Raw genomic sequence first — 23,196 nt, forward strand, 5'->3', positions numbered from 1 at the left:
CAAGAGCTATCATGCAAAGCAACAGATTTCCCACATTTGCAAACACGAGCTATGGGAAATGCTGCCCTGTGCTGGAGCACTGTAAAGTACCATTGCCCAGACTGGGTAATTGGGGGCAAATGCCATTTCAGTTGTTTTACCAGCTAAAGCCTGTAAACTTCAATGTTACTCATTTGACTTTTGATTACACACTCAGTACCAACACAAGCTGAATTTCTGTTCTTAGAAGGTAATTTTACACAGTAAGGATACAATCATTTCAAATCAGGCACCACAAATAAGGAGTCATTTTTGCAGGCTATAGTTGCTCACAGAACCTTTAATTTTTAGTTTTATTCCCCTTAAATGTATTTGAGTTTAAGCTTTGTTTTTTGACTCAGGCTTCAGAACTCCTATGGCAAAATTGCTTCATATTATGTTTTCATTGTTCCCGCATCGCAGAAAAGCAAAAAAAAGTCAATGTATTGGATAGTCAAAAGATCAGGCAAATATTTCACTCAGTGTACAACAAAATATTATGAGGTAATTTTATTTTTTTCCCATTTTTAGGTAAAAATATTACAGTATACAAGATAATCTTATTAAAGGTAAAAATACAGTATTTTGCTTTTTTCTCTAAACAGATCTACGTACAGTACACTTTTTTATTTTGTTTTCTTTTTTTTTTTTTGTACAAATATAACTATTATTCTGTTAGGATATCTGTATTCTCATCTGGCACTTAAGAACTGATCACAGGTCACCTTCTGGTTCTGCTTGTTTTTCTCAGCTGATACCTAAATGTCATGTTCATCTTATAGGTGTCTCTTGTAAACAAACAGTACAGTTCAGTGGTTCCCAAGTAGTAAGGTGTGCTTTAAGTAGTTGAAATCATGTAGCTAAACGTAAAAACCCAAGCAATCCAAGTTTGCAGTTGTGTGGTGCAGACTCATCTCTTTCCAGTCAGAAAAGTGCAATCCAAGTACTTATATTACTGCAGCCTTTAAAACAGTTTTAATCCCTTCCTGGTCCTCTGTAAGAGCCAAATAGATAAACCAATAATTTCTACAATGATTTTTCCTTTTCTTTGTCAGAATGTTCTTGGTGGAATTGAAGCCTTTTCATATTGATTTAAAGGTTTGAAAGTACTGGGCTGTGTTCTTTGTGATTTATCTCACCCTACTGCTTGCTGTTTAACCTCTGGAATCCAAAAAGCTGAGCTCAGATGCATCGCTGTCACTGGATTAATGTTGTTCCTTGAACTGAACACATTAGCACAATACATGTTATTTCTGGGTATTCCTGGGAAGTGAGTTTTACATCATTATGAATATTTCAGTACACTGTTGTTGAAGCTGGGATCATCTAAGGATAAAAGAGAGGCTAGGTGTGTACAAAGAGACCATATCCATTAGTGGACTAGCTAATATAGCTGGAAAAGGTGGGGAGGAGTTTTTGGCTGGGAATCCCTTTATCAGGTTGTAGCAGAGGGGTCAAAGGATGCTTTACCCAACAAGCTTGGTCCATTTTTTCCAACGCTGTCATCCAGTCTAAAAGGCAGATGACCTCTACCTGCCATAATTTGCCTTGGTAATTTCAGCAGATGATTTCTCATTTGTTTGTTACCTCATTAACCACAGTGCTCTTCAAAGTTATCTTCATGGATGCCCGTGTAAACATAAAAGGAGAGTACACACCCAAGGAGAGGAATTTGTAAAATTTTTCAGGGAATATGCTTGGCACATTTTTTATTTTTTTTCTTCAGGTTTCACCCAATTCTGATCAGTACAGTCTCAGTTGGTATAAATGAGCACAGTTGCATCGTCTTCAATAGAGTCAGATGGGTGAAGATCTGGCTTTTTACCTTTAACTAGAGGTGCCTTCCCTATGGTGCATCTATTTCTCATGTCAAAGGGCATGTAGTTTTACCAGTAAGTCACTTGTTTAACTGGCAACTCACCAAGCACAGGAGTAATGGAAAGTGCTCCTACCAATACTTGCTAGCTAGCAAAAGTTGAGTGTGCAGTACCCATCTTTTGCATGGTTTTTGCCCTCCTAAGATGCTGGTTGAGACTGAATAATGTTTAGAAAACCAGTTGTCTTTCTCTGTGTTCACCATCAAATGTCCTTATTTAAGTTCTTCCCAAATTTGTCGCTCAGCTGCTGTATTAGTCTTGCCAGCTCACCAGTAGCTTGTGACTTTTCCTCTAAGAGTTCATAGCGGAGACTAGAAATATCTTGCTTAATCTCTTTAAGTTCTCCTAAAAAGAGGAAAATATTCTTGTTAGCAATATTGAACCAAATAATTAACCTCTGCGCTTTTAAGACCTGAGAAAGCGTTAATTTCAATGACCTTGGTCATGAATGTGTGTGGAGCTCCATATGATGTCCCTGCATTTATGCACTTAATATGTGACTTATAAGAAATAACCTGTACTTGCAGTAGTGGTACTGACAGCAATAGCAAGTATGTATGGAAAGTTCATCTTTTTTCTCAAGTCTGTTATCTCCCCACATACAGATCCCCACCTACACAGGGCATTTGCAGGAGGGTAGCAGCTAAGAGGTGTTAGAAAGAGGTTCTTTTCCATCTGCATATAAATCCTACATGATATCATGGCTGTACAAATCCTTACCCAGTTCAAAAAAAGTCCTTGGGGCAGGAATGGGCAGTTTAGTCAGAAATCGCTTTACTTAGACCCCAAGACAAGGTTAGGTGTTGGCAATGTCGTGGGTGTTGTAAAGCAAGGAGAGGTAGAACTATAGGGCAAAGCAGGATTATGTAAAGACAGATCCTATGATATATGTGTTCTCCTAAGGAAAACTAAGGACCCAGAATTTAAAGAGCATAAAAGTGGTTCAGAGTTACCACTGCTCACCTTAGTGCGAGCATGAGCATGCTCTCTCTCTCCAGAGGACATTATCTAAGCTCAACCCTCTTACTGGCCGTATCAATAGCAATAACATTACATGCTCTAATCTGTGTTAATGATAAAAATCCACTTGCCTTCATTAACCTCATCGTTTTCTCGGTCAACCTGAGCCTTCAGTACATACCGCTTAATCAGACGTTTCATTATTTTCTGAAAAGAGAACAGAAACACTTATCTTAACGTGAGCTTATCCACATTGCCTTAATTCCAGACTCATTACGAGCAATTCAAACACCTGACTTCACTATGGACAAAACCTGGCTTCAGATGATGCAAAGAGAATTTTTTTATTGACTTCCCATTTATTTTATACTTCATGTTATGAACTTTGTACTACAATAGTTGATTGACAGCCATTCCATAATGAGCCCACATACAAGGCACTTTGGCGTATTTTGTGGGATGCATATGAATGTAGAGTATGTCCCACAGACAGAAAAAAACCACAGATGAACCAATAGCAAGCTAAGAAATGGGATCCAGAGCCTTCCTTTAGCATGTTGCTGTTTAATGTATCAGTGAAAGATACTTTACAGGAAGAAATAAATGGTTAATTAATGAAGTTAGCAACCTCACTCATGATGATGAACTAAACATCTGACCTGAGGTTAATAGAAAGACTCTGTTTGCCTTGCAATTGGGGTTTTAGGAGAGAAAACAAATTTAGTGAAGGACAGAGAAAAGACAGTTTGAACAGAAGTGGAGAACTTGGCTTAAGGGAGAGAAGTTTCTTAGGGAAATGGCAGATTTTAAGGGACATGTACAGGGGAAAAAATAGAGCCATGTAGACTTATAAAATGGGAGATGGTTGTTAGTGAGGAACAGTGTATATGGAAATAGAAGAAGATGGCTATGGATATGAGCTTGCAATGTGATATTGTTCCAAAAATGCATAAATTACATTTATCTAGAAGGAAAGTAACTTTGCAGTCTTGGGCTACGTGCTGGGTTACAGCTGAAGGCCTGTGTCATTCACATTCTTCACTACAGAAAAGACACTCATCAATGAGGGGAAAAAAAAATCTCAACTATGATAAACATAAAAAGGGTTGCTCTGTCAGAGGCAAATTTAGGTGCATCCTCTGCAAACAGAGGAGAGCTCAGTGAGCATCCAAGAACAGATACACAAATGTCTTTCATCGACCAGATGGCCACTGTTAAGGGAAAAGCCTCTCCCAGCATGGGCTCACTTATTCACAGAGCCATCATATGTCTCTGCTTTGAACATCACTGAAAAATGCTGCACAGAGTGGGAAATATGAATTAAGAAATCGGTACACCTGCTCTTTTTTCTTAGTAGCCAAATATGGATTATAGCAGCGCAAAAGGCATGTGAACATCAAAGAAGGATCCAGTCATTTGTATATGTCATGCAGCCATGGAATATGGGATGTCTAAGACTGTCCTTGTATCAAAGAGGCATCTGGCTAACCAGGTGAGTCATTAAGGCAACAGAGATGAGGCAGAGCGCACGTACGGTGTGTTGAAGATGGCCAAGGTAGTAGAATCCAGAGGGAGGTAGGGTTGTCACCTGAGAAAACATAAATGAAGTAATGTTTGGGGAAAGTAGGGAAATCCTGGATCCAAAAAGAAATTATTTTTTCAGAACAGACGACAGAGGAAACTTAGACTAAAACAAGGAATCATCGCACAGTGAATGCTCTTATTACCTGGAAAAATGTGATAACATGACATCTATCTACTCCAGTTCCCATAGAGCTTGTATTTCTGAGGGATGCTACTCAAATGCTATCCTATATTAACCACTATGTGTGATTGAAGTCACACGTTTAAGGCTGCCTAGTCTATCAAATACATGTTGTAGTCAGATTTGTCCACAGAAACTAAATACTAAAGATGTGACCACTTTTTAACAAGAGTCTACTTAGCCACTTAGTAGATATCTCTGCCAATAGCTTTAGGAAAGTAATGAATTTTTTGCCTTAATATTGCACTGTGGCTTCTAAGCTTTCTTCTCCCCTTCTCCCCAGTACTGCTCCTTTTAGCTACAGTGGGTGAAATAGCCTCTTGGCAAAATAATCCTGGATCCTGCAGGGAAATGCTGAACAAAACTCACAGAAGTCTTGTGGTAATGAATGCTAAACTTGAAACAATTCAAATATGTCTGATTTCCATAAAATACTGTTCCACCATTCTCTAAAAGTTAATTGAAATTCTTCAGGTCTTAGAATCTTTTATACTATGCAACACTCAGCTACTGAGTGTTGGTCTTAAAAGAATAGGTTCTAGGAACAGGTCAGGCATTTGTAAATTATAACTCTGCACTGAACTAAATCTTTTTAATTTTTAATTTTTATATACATTTTTAATGCATTTATTGGCACAACCTCCAAGCTCTGCATTTGTCATCAGCTATCTGAATACCTCCTATACCTTCTAGCACAGAGGGAAATGAGAAGAAAAGGACAGATTTGTGGCCAAGGCACTGAAGTTGGACTCATGAGATGTGGGGGTCAATTTCTCATTCAACCATAGGCTTTTGGGTCTGATAAGTCCTGCTGGACCTCAGTTCCTGGTCCTTAATGTGGAGGCCATGATGTCTTCCCACTTCACTATTTATAGTGTTTTATTCTGGACTTCACTTACATGCACTGTTGAAGATTACATTGTTCCAAACCTTAATACTGCTATTCAAGTCACAGGTTTCTTCGTGTTTGTGGGCACTGCAGATGTCTTTGACATGAGCGTGGGAGGTCCCAGGGCAGCACTAATGGGAGGAAATGTTTTGTACCTTCACATCCCTGGTCAAAATCGGACTCAAGCCAACAGTGATCAGAGGGGACAACTACTCCCTGGGGCATCAGATCTCAAATGTGGTGATCTCAAATGCACACATTATCAGTTAGGCAGCAGAAGAGCTCGAGAGTGGGGTGAGCAAAGGAATTTCCTTATTTCTCACCTCTTTGCTATTTTGTTTCTCCAAACAGCAAAGAAATATACTGCTTAGCCTTTAAAAGTAAAAACTATTCCTCCTATTTTTTTTTTCCCTGACAAATCCTTTCATGAGTTGTTGATAGCATGGCAGACTGCAGTGCTGAAGGTGGGAAAAACTTGTGAGGTTAGCACAGCATTTTAGCAATGCTCCATCTCAAAGTCTCAGCTCAAGGGGGTTTGATAAAGGTATCCTTTTGTCTGGACTAGTTTATTCCCAGATCACAGGGGCTGTGTGTTAACTTTTCTCCCTCCTTTTCAAATGACTGCATGTTTAGGTTCTGTATATTGTTAGCCCTCAAGAGCACTGTCTGTATGTAGTCCAAGTACATAGACTGCAGAAAAGCTACTGCTTCAAAGGTTTTCCCAGTAGTAGAAGAAAGCTTGCTGGCCAGATTATCAAACTGTTTGTTCTTCTTTATATTTAGATAATCAAGACTATTACACTCTCCTTATATTATCTGGGCAATTTCTTCCTGCAGCAACTGAAACTTTCGAAGATCATTTGAAGACAAATCTAGTAAGAGCATTATTAAAGCAGAATAACAGGTAGTTATCTTTTTCTATCTATTTTTCACAGCCGTCTTTAGATTTTTCAGCCTTGGAAATAAGGGTCTAATTTACCACAAACATTAGGCGGTCTCATTTAGAATTAATAGCTCCAGGAAGAGAATGAGTCCAGCAGAGGCTGACACATCTTTCCATTACCTGTGGGTTTGAATGGACAGGAAAATGCCAGAAATGCTGAAATGCTATTTTGAGCAGGACACAATCATCTCTTCCCTTTGCGTTTGATGGTATCAAGCCAACTAACTCCAGATGCCAGAGCGAATGCATCCCATTTCTAACTTAGATTTTTAGATATTCCTCCTATCGTGGCACAAAAGCCTGAACAACTTTTAAAACCAGTAGAAATTTATTACTGGTTTGCTGTACAGCCTAGGAGCCCATTGTGCTGGATACTGTACCAACACAAGACAAATTACTTCTAGATTTGCCATTACATCCATTTTTATTCAACTTAACTACTACTTTCCTAAACTCTCTTTAATGTCGGTTCCTTCAGACACATCACTTGCTGTCAGATTCCTTTTCACTTTATGGTAAAAAATAAGGAAAAAATCCCTTGGGGTACATTTTGCTTGTTGTGTTACTCTACTACACATGTTTGCACAAGAAATAATATGTCTGCTGGCATGAACGTTCCAGCTGAGACAGACAGTTGTGTTGTTAGTTCGTGCGATGGCTGGGGTACCCTGTGCCACCGCTCCAGCCACAGGTATTTTTGAACCGTACCACATTGCAGGTTTAGCTTGGTAGGACAAGTCACTGCCAGAGAAAGCACGTGCAAATGTTAATGCAAAGGCTGGAGAGGTGATGCTATGTCATGACAAATGAAATGCTGTCGATGCGAGACTGGAGGATCAAAACTTGAATGATATTTCTTGTATTAAATACCCTCGAGTGGAATTACTTAGTGTGACAAACGCTAACACCATGTGTATTTCCATGGGTGATAGGTTGTGTTTGTCTCTGAAGTCCTGTGCCCATGCCTGGTGTGTCACAGGATGGCATTAACTGGAAGAAAACGAACGTGACCCTTGCAGGTAAGAGCTGTTCACTGACAGATCTCTTCCCTGGCTCTTGCTTTCAATGATGTGATTACCTGATATCTTGTGGGCTTGTTATAAGCGTTCTTCCCAGAAAAAATGTCTGTATTTCGAGCGCTAGAGTGAAAACGAACTTTCTGAAATTATAAAACATCATGATATTATTAAATCAATGATAGTTTCTCATACCCAGACAGCCCCAAACTGAACAGAGCATTATAAAAACAGTAGAAAATGGTTTAATGTATGAGTAGAGTAAACCCCAGCACATTCAGGTCTAAAAAAGTAAACTTTTGAAAGACAGAAACGGGTCTAAACCCACAAGTTACTGAAACAAAAAATGGACTATAAATTGTGTAGACAAAAATGGTATTCTCACACAAGTTTTAGACAAGAAGGTGTTAAGAGGTACAAAACATGTTAATCTAAAATAGATCGGTGATTATCAATTTAGAACACAATTTAAGGAAGGAAGAAGAATAAATGCTTATGTTTAGAGAGGACAAATCAATGTGGTACAAAAACAAATTTTGAAACAGAATTGGTTTTCATCGGTCCTTTTCAAAAAGCAGTACAATACACTACTTTTTTCAGCTCAACAAAAATACGTTTTGTTTTTTTTTTTTTTTAGATAGAGCAGTATTTTTTATCAGAGTACATCACACCTACTAATTTTGTGCTCTAGAAGCTTCCAAGGAGACTTTTCTGAAGACTACACACAGTATTTGTAACAGATTTCTTTGACTCTGTTATCCACCTCTGAATGTTTTGGTTCAAGTGCTAATGAAAAAAAATCACTTATTCAAAGGAACTAATTCATATCATAGACCCAAAGGAGCCAATACGTATCATAGGCCTCTGAACCTCTATGCAAGTGTATGTACAGGGAAAGTCCTAGTTAAAGGTTTTGCTTCCCTGACTGGACCAGAGATCCTGAGAAATAGGTGATTTTTTTTAAAAAATTATTATTTTAAAATCAGGATGCTGATAATGGTTGGACTAAGAGTTTGATGTAATCATGTAATTATTTTTTTTATTTCTCACTCATCAGGTGTGCCATGGTTTTACAGAGACTGTTTTGAAGATGATCTGTGAACAAAATCAACAGGCAAGCAAGAAATGACTGATACCTTTAATTGTTTATGTCAAAGCCATGGTTATCATGAGTTTTGCATGAGTTCCATGAAAAAGGGCAAGCCAGACACTTTCACTCATGTGGCTTGGGGAACAAGGGGCTTGGAGAAAATTTTATTACTTTGGTTTGTGCTTTGAAGCAGAAATCAAATTTCAAACAAAGCAAGCTTTGTGTGGTTAGATTCAAATAACGTTTAAAAAATATTATTTTTTTAATCACTTTTTGAGATAGTTAAAGGACAAACATTTCTTTTATTTCAAGACTCCACTGTTCTAGTGGGTCTTTAAGTAATCAATAGTAGTGTTAAATTAATTTATAGAGTAAAATGGCCCCAATGCTTGTCTGTCTTGGCAATGCTCACTGTGTTGGGTAGTTAAATTAATTCCTAGCATGGAGTAGACCCCATGGATATGCTTCTCCTTTCAATTTAGGCTCTGGCAGAGACTGAATGAACATTGGACCTGAGCAGTCCTCTTAAATTCATGGGAGCATGATCTCCTCCAAGGCCATGGGCATTGCCTGGAGCCAGATGGTTCACCATGAGTTGTGTTGCTCAGCTGTTTGCTCCTTCAAAGAGAGCCAAGAGATCCAGACGAAGCCCAAAAGCAGGCTGCACATTACAAAGGTGGACTCTGTAAAGCCTCCTCCAACCTCCCTTTCCTTCTCCTCCATCTCTCATTCCACCTCCTCTCTTTTGCAGGCTTAAAACTGGGGGTTGGCTGCCCAGTCTCAGTTGGAGCATCCCAGTGTCACCCACTTCTTCCCTCTCCTGTGCAGTGCCACGCAGCTGGGGTTTTAAAACCTGGATGGATGAGTCTGAGACCAGGCTGAGGGAATAGCAACATGCCCCAGAAAGGCTGGCCAGCCTGCCAAGGAGCCACACTGGCCTCTCACGTGCGGTGACTGTAAGAAATGAGACACAACACATTTCAGAGGACTTTTCCTTTCCCCCAGGAATGGATTCCCAGTGTTGTTTTCTTGTTTCAAACCAAGCTTGAGCTGAGAAAATTAAAGGCCACGATACTTTTAAGCAAAGCTGCCTCCTCCCATCTTTGAATCCACTGAATTTGATGATGGCAGATGAGTGCCTGTGGCTGAGTTCCTGTGAATATTTTGGGTGTTTTCTTCTCCAGCGTAAAGCAGGTGGAATTGCCCTGTGAGTGGGATGATGTCTGTGATAAATTTATGTGCTAGGAATGCTTCATCCCAGTGACGCTCAGCGCTGTGTTGTAGATGGTAATTTCTGCAGGCAACATCATTTTCTCTAATTTCTTTGGCATTTTCCCACGGGGGAGCAAAGCTAATTCTGTTGGGAAGGGTCTGGATGCTAACCATATTCTTGCATCTCTCTTGCTTTGTCACGCAGACACTCACTAGTGCTGAGGAAACTGTACCGCTGTGTAGCCAGTATTTCCAAAGCAAATTTCTATTTCAAATGACCAAAGGGGCGGTGGCCGAGGCAGGTTCTACCCATTAGTGGCTACACATCGCTAGGCAGATGTAAGCAGAAAGGTTGTTAATTATAGCTTTAGTTATCTAGGAGGTGTTATTAAGCACTGCTTGGAAACTTGTTCCCGAACCTGGAATGGCAGTAAATGTAATGACAGTAAAATTAATTTGGAAATCACTTAAAGGGAGGTGGATGTTTTGAAAAGGCAAAAGGCCTGCTGGGTAGATGAGGAGTCAGACAAGCTGGGATCCTGTTTGTGCCTCTGCTTCTGCCCTTCATCTTTGACCTTGCTTATTTGACCTTGGGAAACTCCCTTATAAAAGTGCCTGCTTTTATAAAATTTGCTTTTTTCCAGGTGTTCAGACAGTGCCTAGTATAATGAGGCCACAAGTCTGGGAGGACCCTCTAGGTGCAATGTAATGCAAGTGACATGCAACGATGAGGCTGAGTAAGAGGCTGTGCTGTCTCTGATCTACTTGTGTACCATGGAACCCCCTTCCAGAAGGTTCCTGGCATGAATCCTTTCTACAAAGAAGGCAAAAAGTGAAGATACAACATACCCGTTGTTTGGAATTCAGCATCCCCATCTCAAGATCATTTTCACAGTTTTTGGCCTTAGATTTGCAGAGTTTTATGAGGCACATTTTTATTCTCAGTATGAGATAATAAAATGATTTAGGGCTTGGCACTAGATTAAAAGGAGCAGGTAAAGTCCTTCCTTCGTCAAAGTAGGATAGCCAGAGCTTGGCACGTGCAAACTTCCACTCCACATCTGCATCCTCCTTAGGAAGGGAAGAGAAAAAAAGAACACCCAAATGCATGATTAGTAAATAGGAAGGAATTTACCTGTGAGAAGGACAAACATACAGGTAGGATTTAACTAGAATCAGATTTCTGTTTGCCAAATGAGGACCTTTGTGCACAATGTGTCTTTGTAGGTGGTTTTGTGATAACCTCAAAATAAGGAAAATTTGAACAAAGCAATGGATAAACAGAGAGTATAAATCCTCCAAATACTAGACTATTTCCTGTTTCCTTGGCTATGAAAGGGGTTGTCTTTCAGTAACAATCTGGTGCTTGTGCTGTGCTGATAAAAGAATATGTCAGAACATACACAGACTCATGGAAACCAGAAAAAGCTGTTACATGCACAACAACAGCAAAGACTGTCTCTGATTAACTGCAATGCTATCTGCCTGCCAGCTAACTGTTACCACTGCATTTGTCAGGAATCCCCCTAGAAAAGGCCAGGTTGCTGATTTCTTCTATCATTAGCTGATTTCCTCATGAATCCTGTTTGCATTCACCATCACATATCCCTAGATCACTACACCTTAATTCTCTTACTATTCACCTCAGTGGATGAAGGGGGAGAAAAAAGGCCATCACTCGGTGCCTGTGAACGTCCTTTACAAATTGTCAAGGTGTGCCAGGATCACTTCCATGTACAAGGGCAAAGTTAGCACGTACTTTATGGATCTGCTTGGCATTTGTATAGGAGGATGGTCAGGGCTGTGTGTCAGGACCATTTATCAGGCTAAAGAAAGGATGAGATACAGCTGCTCTACAGCTGTTTTCGTTGTGGTTTATACGGAGGCCAGCAGCATCAATAGAAGCGTGGGTCTGCCAACACCCCATACTCATGTACATCTGTGTCTGCTGAAATTAATAACCTCTGATTAGCCCGTACCTCTGACACCCAGTCAAAAACTGACATAACACAATTGAGATTAATTCTGTCACAGTTACAGCAATATGTCTTCACCAATGGAACAGCATTCACTTCTGCCGCTTGGTCTTATTGTTTGGGGTTACACCTCACAGAAGCCTTAAGCTGAATTACAATAGAAGTCACTTGTAAACAGCTTTAATGCTTTTCTTTTAAGCAGGTAAGAAGCTACTGATGGAAGTAGGTTTGGTTTCTGGCTGGCAAAATGATTTTTTCTTTCCATAAATGCAAAGCTGGCAGGAAGCACTAATACTTGAGGCATAAACAGAAGAAAAACAGAAGTAGCTCAAGAGAGATGTCCAATGGAAAGCATGAGAATATGGTCTTGTCACTCCAGCTAACAGTAAAACATGTTCCCAGTGACCATAATGGAATTTAATTCCTAAGTAATGACCAGCCTCTGTTGTTATTGACATTGATGTCATCAGATAAACACATTGGCAAAAGGGACTTGCTCTGCAGTCAGTAGGATGACTCTGTTTTTAACCTCCCTGCTCCTGAGGATTGAAAGGAGCTGGTATGAGATTTATTAGTTTTTCTCAGTCCTCAAGTAGGAGGATCTGAGCCAAATAGCTCACACTAGTTTTGCTTGCTGATAGTTACAAGTAGTCTTTAACAAAGTCTTGAAAATTTCCACGCAATCAAGAAGGATGATAAAGCATTTTTCCAGGAAAATGGTCATCACAAAGTTTAGACTAGAAAGTTAATATAGGCCACTTAGTCTGGTATTTTTAGAGATTTTTCTTCTGAAACTTTCAAGGGTATCTCTATCTACTACAATAAACTCGGAAATGCAGTAAGAGGCTGAGACCCCTTCAGAAGTAAATCTCGTTTCAGTAGAAGAGGATTCGGGAAGATGCTTGATCTTATGTGATTAGAAACCTTTGGGGAAATGACTCTTCTGCATGCAGGAAAGCTTCTGGGGCAGAGAACATATGTAAGGTCTCTCTGACATTTAGATTTAGTTACAGCATGCACAAGATAGAGTTATATTTGCACTACAGTACATGGATGAACAAGACATTACAGCGAGAAAATATTTTCAGCTCTGGCCTTTTGCAGTGTCAGCTTCTGAGGGGACATTACAACAAATAATTAATACAAACCCAGCTACAGAAACTTGACATTTAACGAATCAGAAAAAAGACATGACTCAGCATATACGTTATCCAAATAAAATTTTTTTTCTGCTTTTATATATATTAGCAGGGAGTTGTTTATGTCCAAAGCATTTAGCAAATCCAGTCTGCTAATAGCAATACTACTGAACAAGGTTGGGTAAACCCTGCAAACGCCTTGCTGCAGAAACCTATTCATATTCCTTGAGGGCTATGCTCATGTCCTTTAAAAGTTGCAGTTATGTTTTACAGACCTATACACTCCTCAAAAAAATTCTGTATTAAGGTTGTATGCCTGGTATTTGGAAAATACAGATTTTTTAAAATATGCATACATAAGTTTCAGACTTAGATGGACTTGGGCATTTAACCAGTAGAGAACAGGGCAAAAAGTCAGATGAAATATTAGTCAATCTATCATAAGCAAACAATGCAGCTAAGGTAACACACATGGATAAACGATCATAACTGACAAAGGTCATAAAAAAATATTACAAACTACTTTCAATAAATACATGTAAAGGAAACTGGGTTTACTCACAGACGGTCATTAAAAATAAGGAAGTTGAAGTTGTTCTAGAAATGATTCATTGTTAATTATTAATTCAATCCTAATTTAGGGAGGACAGACACAGCCTTAAGTCTTACAAAGTGTAAGATCTGAGTTTCTACAGCACTCTCATCTTTCAGATGGAATAAGCTACAGCTTCCTTGGTTTTTTTTAACATTTTCATTATTGGTAATAATTAAGTACATTAAGTTTGTAATCTAATTTCTTATCTTACCTCAATTTCCTGATAGGAGTTGTTGATCATGGCTATTAGCATATTAAGCAGCACCACCACCATAGTCACGTTATATACTCCATAGAGTACATATCCAATATTCTCAATGAATTTATGATCGTACTTCAGCACCACAGATATCACTTCAGATAAGCCAAATATTGACCAGAATAAGGTTTTAAAACTTTCTTCTACCCTAAAAACAAAGCAAACAATCACTTTATAGAGTTGACACCAGGTTAGCTGGGCCAAATGCTAATAATGAAAGTGGCAATCCACCAACATAAATATGATGCCTTGGCACACTTATTGTAAGCCATTATCCAGCACCCAGGGATGTAGCAAATCATATTTCCTGATTTGATAAGGAAATATGATTTCTGATTAATACTATAAAGTTAGAGTGACCCCTCATTTGCTCCATCTGTTCTTCTCAGGTACATTATTTGTCACTTGGATTTTGTGTCCCTATTAAGGACTTCTCCATGGACAACTTGCAGTTTGAAACTTTTTGCGCAGGGCTTTTTAATTCTACTTACTCACGCTTTTCTCATCCAGAGCAGACAGGCAGAGAGTATCTGCGAAAGGGAAGAAGGGACCTAATTTGACCTCCTTATATGTTATTTCCAGGGCAGAAGGGAAGCACTACTTGTTACCCAGGAAAAGTGACTGAAAAGTTCTGATTAGTGGCATTAATATAACAAGCACACAGTGCAAATGTAGTCAACCCATAGTCTGATTTTCTTCCCATCCTGCTTTGGTACTGCAAACAAGTCAGACGCCCAAGCATTTGTAGCAAAAATCTGAAATTAAGAAGCAGTAGAAGATGTTGCAGAGAGGCATTTTGATATGGTTATTGCCCTTACTTGAAAGTAGAAAGGAACCAGAGGAAAAGAAAAAGGTTGCAAACAGGAAAAAAAGAGGAGAATAAGCCAATGACAGAGAGAAGTGTGGCTGGAAAGGATGCGGCCAGACTGATAGACCAAAAAGAGAGTCTGATGCAGAGGAGTCAAAGCTGTAATTGGCAGGAGGGGAGCAGCCACAGCTGAAAAGGAAGGAAGGAAGGAGGAGGAGGGACGCTGGTACATTTTGGAAACGGTTTGCTTAATTTTTAATTTAGAAACACTTTTGCCTTCACTGAACAATCCTTAGCATGTTAACAGTTACTTACCTCCCCTCTCTCCCTGCCTGCCAGGAGGTAAATGCCTTCTAAGAAAACAATGCCATTTACAAATTATTTTGATGAAATGTTTTTTACTAGGGTGGCAGCCTAATCCTGCTAAATCTCTGCCTAAAACCAGATCATAGACACAAACTATAACATATCCTAAGGGAACAATAAGCTTTACATCAACTCCAGGATCAATTACACCATGCATAAAAGCAAAAGAAATTAGTTTCAACCCTTTGAAAGGCTAGTGCAGACCACTGGGCAATTCCTTTCTGCCACAGCAAATTGGTATTTATCTCCCATCATAACTTATGGTATTCCACATTCCATTTACAAGTAATAGTAAGACTGCAGTAAATATTTAGGTTTTATTTTCAGCCAATATAACTGCATTGACTTGTGGGGAGTAACCCTGAGCAGTGTTTCACATCGATTTTGCACAACTTCATTTAAAATGTGGCTTTCTAGTGGGTCTCCATATCAGGGACATAGAGTCACTGATCCCATGTTCACTCCCCCTTGCTGCTTCACCTGAGGCTGGGACAGCATGCGAAGATCCACTTGTGGGATGAGCTATGACTGCACTGCAAACAAGTGCCATCACTTTTCCCCTTGCTGGACATTTCCTCTCCTGTAACACTCTGCTTTTGTCTCCTGTCCTCATTTGCAGCCAAGGGTTGCTGGCATTAATGTGTCAGATGATAGATAGATACCCTTTGCTTTTATGGTAGCAATCTGGCCAGTGCTTATTCTATAAATGTTGTACTTTCCAGTTAAAGAACACATGTAACACCAAAAATCTCTGGCTTTGAAACCCACCACCTAAGTCACTTACAAACTAATAAAAACCATAACCCTCAGCCTTGATCCCAGTGGCACCCTGCTATTAACCTTCCTTTTTTTAATTTGGAAAGGTTCCCTTAGTTTTCCACCCTCCCAGCAGATTTTAATACAACCTGTCAACTCTGTTGCTTTTCCGCAGCTTAAGCATTAACCTTTGTTCTGGCGTCCTGTCAGATTCTCCTTCAAAAGTTAATTAAGGACCGCGAGCGGCCCTGACCTCCCTGAGCACTGCAGAGGGGCAGGCAATTGCTCCAGTGCAAATGTCCATAGTCCTTATTCCCAGGGTCAGGTGAGGGACCAGCACCCACGGTGGTGGGACTGGAAAGGTGGTGTGAGAGGTGGACCTCACCCGTAGCACCCCAAAATGGTGCTTAGCAATGCCCCCAGGCAGACGCAGGTCTCCCTCTCGTAGAGGAAACATTTCTAAGGAAATTTTGTACTAGTCCATCCCTACCCTCCAAAAAGGCTGGATGGCTCTTTCCTACTCCCTTTTAGATTACTGCCAAATTGCACGAGATTTGGCACAGGTCACAGGGAACATCAGTTGGCTGGTTTTGGGTTTTGTTTTTTTTTTGAGAACATCTCACTAAAACACGAGATGAGGATGTCTGGAGCCAAGTTTCAAAGATTCCAAGATGTTGATGTGCCTCGTCGTTGCCAGCTAAGCAATTTACCCCCTTCCTGCAAGGTCAGCGGGTGTTTTATCCTTCTGAAAGGCAGACAAATGAAGGAATGGAGGAAGGCAGGAGTTCTGCCCAGACTGACAGCTCCTGGCAGCAGGGGGATCTGGCAGTGGCAGATTGACTGATGCTCCTTGTGGAGATGGGTACCTGCACTCTCTCTCTGCCATGGTAGAGCCAACGGTTGCAGTGAGGAGAGAGCAGAGATATTTTTTGTTTCTATACACGCAGGCTTGTAAAAGTTAAACAAAGTTTTAAAAGTTAAACATTTTGCATCAAGGAAGAAAACAGACCATAGGCAATCATCTAGTTGCAGATTTTCCTCACTTTTGTAAACAGCAGTGTGCTGTTCATCAAACAAGATCATGGCAGGGCTATGATTTCATGCCAATCTTGTGTCCTCCTCTTTAAGAAAGCTTAAGGCATCCTTTCTGACTGAGTTATTTCCTTAAACTGATTGGTTGAGATGTAACACTGCCAAAAAAGCAATGCAGTCAATATAATCTACAAAAAGATCATATTTTGACAAAATAAAATGAGAAGAAAAAAGCCTTCAAGCCTCGAAGAAGCAACATTGGCACTGAAGAGTGAGTCACATCTCTCTTTGGGGAGAGGGAGACAGAAAACCTCGCATGGTAGCCTTCAGCCTGATTTGTGATGCAGAAAGCAAGATGAATGCAATCAGTCTTGCCTCCATTTCGATTTTGTTTGCATAGCATGTTCTTAATTACAGGCTCTTTCAAGAGCTGTGTTCTGTACACAGCATACAATAAACAGATAAACATAGCTGGGGTCGGTTGCAACTGTCGTGGAAATGGTCTACTTTTCAGCATTGAAGACCTTCAAAAATTTTTTCAAAGTATAGCATGGTTAGCTAAATAATCTCTGTATTTAACTGTGTGAAATAAAGTCCACTTTATCTTTATTTCCTTTGCATCCAGGACATTAGAATGGAAAAAATGACAGAAACTTTGCATGGTAACTCATTTCAGAGGCCACTGGGGTGCTACGTGCTTGCTCTGTAGATAGCAACACAAGCAAAACTGAGCACAAGATTTCAAAAGTGCAATAGCAAGGGAAGGCAAAAGCTAAGTTGCACCAAACATTCACTGATCATTACCATTAGAACTAAGCAAGTAATTCCCTCTTAGTGTTGTCTGAACAAATGTACGCTCTTTTTTCTGCCTATGTACTGTCCTGGGAAGCTGTGGTTTTCTTAAATATGTAATTCTAAGTTATTTCAGTGAGTAGCTCTTTGTCTGTGAGGTTTCTCACTGAGGCTATCCAGTGAGCTGGCAATTCATTGCCCTTTGAAACTGGTCAGAATCAATTACTGCACAAATCCAGCAGGTCTTTTTCTGTCATGACTAGCCAAGTGATCTCTGAGGATCAGGTCCCATAGTCAAATAGTCATATTTTTGAGTATAAAACTTGCTTACTGTAAAATTTCACCCATCCTCGTTAGAAGTCACAAAGAAGCCCACCAGAAAATGCATTCAGTGAAGTCACTGAAGTCACAGAACGGTTATGAGGACACCAAAGTAAGCATTATTTTTCTTTGTCCCAGTAAATTTTCACAATAATCAAGCTACTTAGTTCTAATATTGAAATTTTCCTTCCTTTCATGAATAAGTTAATGGCAGCAGGAGCCCACCATGTTCAGCAAGGCTCACAGGCAGCTCACAAAAAATAGAGAAGGAAATGTTTCTAGAATTGGTAGCTGCCCATCTGCCAATATAACCTTGTCATTAGCTTATTAAAATTGTTTGAGACTGTATACCTCAGGGTTTCTAGCTTGTTGAGCAAGATGTCTGAGAAGGATTTTTGGGATGAATGTTAATCTATTCTCTTTGTTTCATATGATGAAAGGGCTCATTTTCACTGATCATCATTTGACACTCCCATGTGTTTAAATAATCAGAAGAAAGTAAGTCCATTTTAAATCTCTTCCAAATTCTTAAAAGGAAAATTTATGCTCATGGAGAATTTGCTTCATAACACCATGAAGTCCCTCCAGGATAAGTAGTCACCAGGCTGAAGTTAAGGAGGAAGAGCGCTGCCTTTTGACAAGACTGACGAATCCAGACATCCCTTGGGCATTTAAGCAATCTCTACCAGTGAGCAGTCATCATTTTAGTCAATGTTTGCTCATTATTTCCATCAAAAGATAGTAACTACTGGAAGATCCGCTTAGGTAATGAGTGCTAATGAGAGAGTTACTGCACAGCATTGCATCAGAGAGTGGAATTCTTCAGTGACATGATCTAGCAACGTGCCTGGGGGATACCATAACTGAAGGTTACTGTGCCACCAGGCAATCAAGGATGGTATCAACTCAACTTCTCATTAAGCCTTGTGCTTCAAGGGCATTTCCTTCTCTTCAAATAAGAAGCAAGTCACATCCCACACACTCAATTTTCTTCTACCTTACTACCGAGCGTGGATAAACGCAGTTGCATCTGGCCTCATAAATCCTTCCATTAAAATGTATCCTGAGGTTAGAGGAGAGGTCTAGAAGGCATATTTGGCTCAATTAGAGAAAGTAAACATTATGTTACAGGATATACGTCGCACAAGAGGATGGTGTGGTAAAACTGGCTCCTGTGTATTTGGAAGGAAACAGCCACTCACAGGACAGAAATGATGCTGAAAAGATCATTTCTCCTAGAGGAGCTACGAGCTAAGCCACCAGCTCACTACGTGACACGTTAGAGAAATGACACCTCAGATGCCGGCTGTCTGCTCTGCATCTGGTAAACACCGTGGGCTCACGCATTACAAGCATGGCGTGGTTGCCTGGAAGTCAGACCACAGCAAGGGGAAAACATTATGCCAGGCTTTCCTCTTCCTTCACAGACAGCTCTGTGGGAAGGAAAGTCCTCACCGTGTCCCTAAGACAAGTCATGGTGGGTTCGTGAGACACAAAGCTGACTGCCACGGTGCTGTGCTGGTGCCACATCGCAGTGCAAGGGAGGAGGTTTTTCCTGTGGGTGTTTGGGACACGTCCCTCAGAGGATGCTTGGGACACGTCCCTCAGACACAGCAAGGCACCGGGCTCTCCCCTCCTCTGAAAGCTCCTTTGGGACCTCAGCTGTCCCCCCCAGGGCTGGGGCTTGGGTTCCCGGGGTCCCGGAGAATCAAGATTGCATTTTCTCCTACCTTTGAGCTGTAGGCTTTCCCCTTTCAAAAGCAGCCTCAGTCTGAACCTCATTCCAGAAGTATTTGCCAACCTTTTTCTCTTCCCAACATCCCTGACAAGGTGGAGGCAGGACATTAGCACAGCCACGGCCGCAGGGCTCTGCAGCCACCCAGCAAGTGCTGGTGGGTGAGCATGGCCCAGGCAGCCCCACTGCCCTGTGTGGCCAGTAACCTGGCTTGATGCTCTGTACAGCTTTCACATGGTCTCTGCCAAAAAGTTCCCAGTCGGGATTTAAAAAACACAGCCTAGGCATCCTGGGTTGTTTTGCTTTTTTGAGCATCACGACTAGCAGCTGGCTCTGCAGATGTGTATCTAATAATCACAGCTGCACTCAGGTGGTATCCTAAAACAGACCCCACATAAGCAAAATCCTCCCTTATTTTACATACGCTTCAGCTTACAGCTTTAAGAACAATAATCTTAGGTCTAACCTCTTCTCCACTGCTTTTCTGGACTCATTAAACCGAACATCTCACAAAATATTTTCCTGATCTGTTATCTTGATTTCCAGAAATAGCTATTCCTGAACTACACGACTCCCTACGCTCAGGTCTTGAGCTGGCTACCAGGGCTGGAGGCTGTGCTACAAGTTTCGCAGGCAAAGTCTGGGTGTGACTTCCCCACGCAACCGGAGTAGAAACTATCTGACAGCAGCAACGGACTAAAATGGATTGAGCCCTGCAAAAGCAGCTGCTTCTCCATAGGTACTCACGTTGTAAACGCAGGGTTGTATTTTGCACCAAGGTAGTAAGAGTAAAGGTTGAACATTCCAATCATGAAGGCCAGGAACACCATGATGAAGATGACCATGAACTTGAAGATATCCTTCACAGTCCTCCCCAAAGAGATCTGCAGGGGGCCGAAGCTTTCGTTGGCTGGAAGAATGTAAGCAATGCGGGAGAAGCTGAGTACCACAGCTATTGCATACAGTCCTTCTGAAATGATCTGAGGATCCGAGGGAAGCCACTTGTTCCTGGCTAAAACAATACATGTACACTAGGTATTAGTAACAAAAAGTGTTAGATGGAAGTTATGACGATAAATGACCCCTTTTCAAGACTGAATCTTGGGTTTGGCTGGGAGTTAAAGAAAAAAAAAAAGCTTTGGAACAACTGGTCACTGAAGTCCTCAGCATGCTGTACAAGTACGGGCGAGAAGAATTGTATTTTTCACATGGTAAAGATGAGAAATGAGCAAGTCACTGGGATTTACCAAAGTCACACAGCAAATAAATAGCATGGCTTTAAACAAATCTGATATTTTCCTTTTCCTAGTCGAACATCAACTGTGCTGTGCCTTTTCTATCTGAAGTCCTTGAGATGGAGAACCAAAACCACAACCCAGTGGAGTTCGGCTATAGATTTGGATACATGGCACTGTGTCAATATTTGGAAAGGAAGCATGAGGGAGACTGAGATCTCTATCCCTACCATTAGATAAGAAAGTTAGGATCTGTTCAGATAAAGCAGATATAACCATCAAGTGTATCATCTTCATGTCATCTGAAAATTAAAACCAATTCTTGCAGTACAGTCACTCTAATATTTTTACTTTAAAAAGCTTCTTGATACCAGATATGCATCATTTATTTAATCTACTGAAAATTTGAACATTGTTATTAATATGGCTTATAAGTGTCCTTGCATCAACTGAACTTCTTGATGAAAAGATTGTGACTCAGAGCTAAAACATGTGACGTCTTTAAGGACATAGCAGTAAACTTAGGCATTATTTTCAGTAATCTGAACGAAAGGAAAAGCAGCAGATGGAGGAATTCACAGGATCTGGTTGTGACATTCTGTTCCAGACCCTCTGCACCTTTGTACCATGAACTCACTTTAAATGGGTCAGCTAGACGCAAACCACAGCATCACCTCGGAGGCCTCTTGCTTGCCTGGGCAGGGAGAGGGAAGCTGACCTTCAGATGGGACACACCAACCAAGAACCTGAGCTGGTGTGACCGGCTCACGGACCCACCAGCGAACATGTGGCCGTGCACCCTGGTGTGGGCTCAGGGCACGTGTCTCTGGTGCCGAATGGTGCACGTCTACAGTGGATGAAGTCTGCTGCCCCAGATCTTCCTCTCCAGCCCAAGCCTCTCGCTAGAATAACTACCTCATGACCCTAGGGAGCAAATGGCACTCCTCTGTGCCCAGGTTTCTAACTCCTGCAGCTGCTCCGTGAGCCAAAATCCCCGTGGATTTTGCTCAGGAGTACATCTAAAGCTTGCAGAGGCATGCAATGAATCCAGTCCCCACACTGGGGTGCAAAGCTCTATTCATTTGTGAATATCAAAGAAGAACCATTTCAGCCATCAAAAATAATGTTGTCAAGGTTGTGCTACTGCTTGCACTTCCAAATGTTAGCACTTACAGATGGTATAGGCTTTCCAAAAATAAAGTTTTTCTCTTGGAGGAGCAGCAGCTTATGGGTGTAATTGGTGTTTCTATTTCCATTATACAGGTGTCGGATGTAACAAAGATGCAGAGTGTGCCAACAGTTAGAAATGCAGCTCCAGATCCTATGTTTGTTCACATATCTCCCCCCTCTCGCATTTGGAAAACGAAGCAGGTTCATTCGTCTGTAATTTAAATTATATTCTGCTCACTCCTAGTTCCTGATTATTTGTTGCTCAAGCTATTTTGTCAGGATGTGATTGACCTGAATGTAGCCTTAGCACAAGATCAGAGACTGAATGAGGCTCAGATCTCAATTCCTTTCTGACTGCTTAGGAAGATGGCTGGAATGGGTAGATTTGAGAAGAATAATTTGGTTTAATTAGAAAAAAACTACATAAATATCACAGAAAGAAAGCTGCTCTCAGCACTGCCACACATTAGCCTAAAAGAACAGGAAGCATTAGATAGCAAAAAGCATCTTACCATAAGTAAAGTAAGCAACTTCAGGGGGAAGGGTGACATTATTGAGGTCATCATCTTGAACGTACTGATCTACGTACTGTTGTGCTTCAGTTGCTTTGAGAAAAGCCATGAACCTGGCGGTGAACGATGCCACGAAGATGGACAGCATCCCGAAGTCCAGCAGGTTCCAGAGATGCACGACGTATTCGCGCGGACCCTCTTCCCAGATCTCCTTGCACTCTGACCATATCATGCCTGCGGAAAGGCCAGAGCACGTTTAACCGGCAAACACGGAGGGTGCTTTTTCTATTCCGACAGACACGTTTCCTGGCTAACAGTGGCTTCTAAGACAGAAGCAAATAACTCTTCAATTAAACTGAATTTCTTAAGAATGGCTCTTGTCATCTTTTCTTAAAAATTCTTAAAAACTTTAAGCTTAGATGTCCTTTTGTTCATATGAGGTAGAAATTTCGAAATTTTACTATATGAGTCAATGGTAGAGTAGATTTCTGGTGATGTCAGAGAAAGCACAGTTCAGAAATACCGAAGACATTAGAAAATCCTACTGCTGATCTGTTTGTTTGGGAAAAAATGTAGATTTCCTCTCTTGTCCCCCAAATCTCCTTGCTAAACTGTGCCACTGAAGATCGTATTGCTTGCTCTGCTCATGTTTTCCTCCTTCCCTAAAATAATGGGTGGGTCCATTTTGAGAATGGAAACAGACCTTTACGAGAGAAAATTGGATCCAGGA

General features: G+C 40.8%; 1 protein-coding gene across 1 annotated transcript in view; it reads right to left on the bottom strand.

The window, feature by feature from the left end:
• Positions 1-2,097: 2,097 nt before the first annotated feature.
• TRPC7 (transient receptor potential cation channel subfamily C member 7) overlaps positions 2,098-23,196 on the bottom strand; it is a 197,330-nt gene continuing 176,231 nt past the window's right edge. The window contains exons 7-14 of the mRNA XM_075057097.1: positions 22,467-22,700; positions 20,297-20,561; positions 13,692-13,887; positions 10,620-10,841; positions 7,531-7,611; positions 4,390-4,443; positions 2,987-3,062; positions 2,098-2,240 (exon numbers count right to left, since the gene is read on the bottom strand). Coding sequence (XP_074913198.1) covers positions 2,098-2,240; positions 2,987-3,062; positions 4,390-4,443; positions 7,531-7,611; positions 10,620-10,841; positions 13,692-13,887; positions 20,297-20,561; positions 22,467-22,700 — 1,271 coding nt within the window. The remainder of the gene's footprint in view (positions 2,241-2,986; positions 3,063-4,389; positions 4,444-7,530; positions 7,612-10,619; positions 10,842-13,691; positions 13,888-20,296; positions 20,562-22,466; positions 22,701-23,196) is intronic.

This window comes from Buteo buteo, chromosome 24, assembly GCF_964188355.1.
Source record: "Buteo buteo chromosome 24, bButBut1.hap1.1, whole genome shotgun sequence".
NCBI classification, from domain to species: domain Eukaryota; kingdom Metazoa; phylum Chordata; class Aves; order Accipitriformes; family Accipitridae; genus Buteo; species Buteo buteo.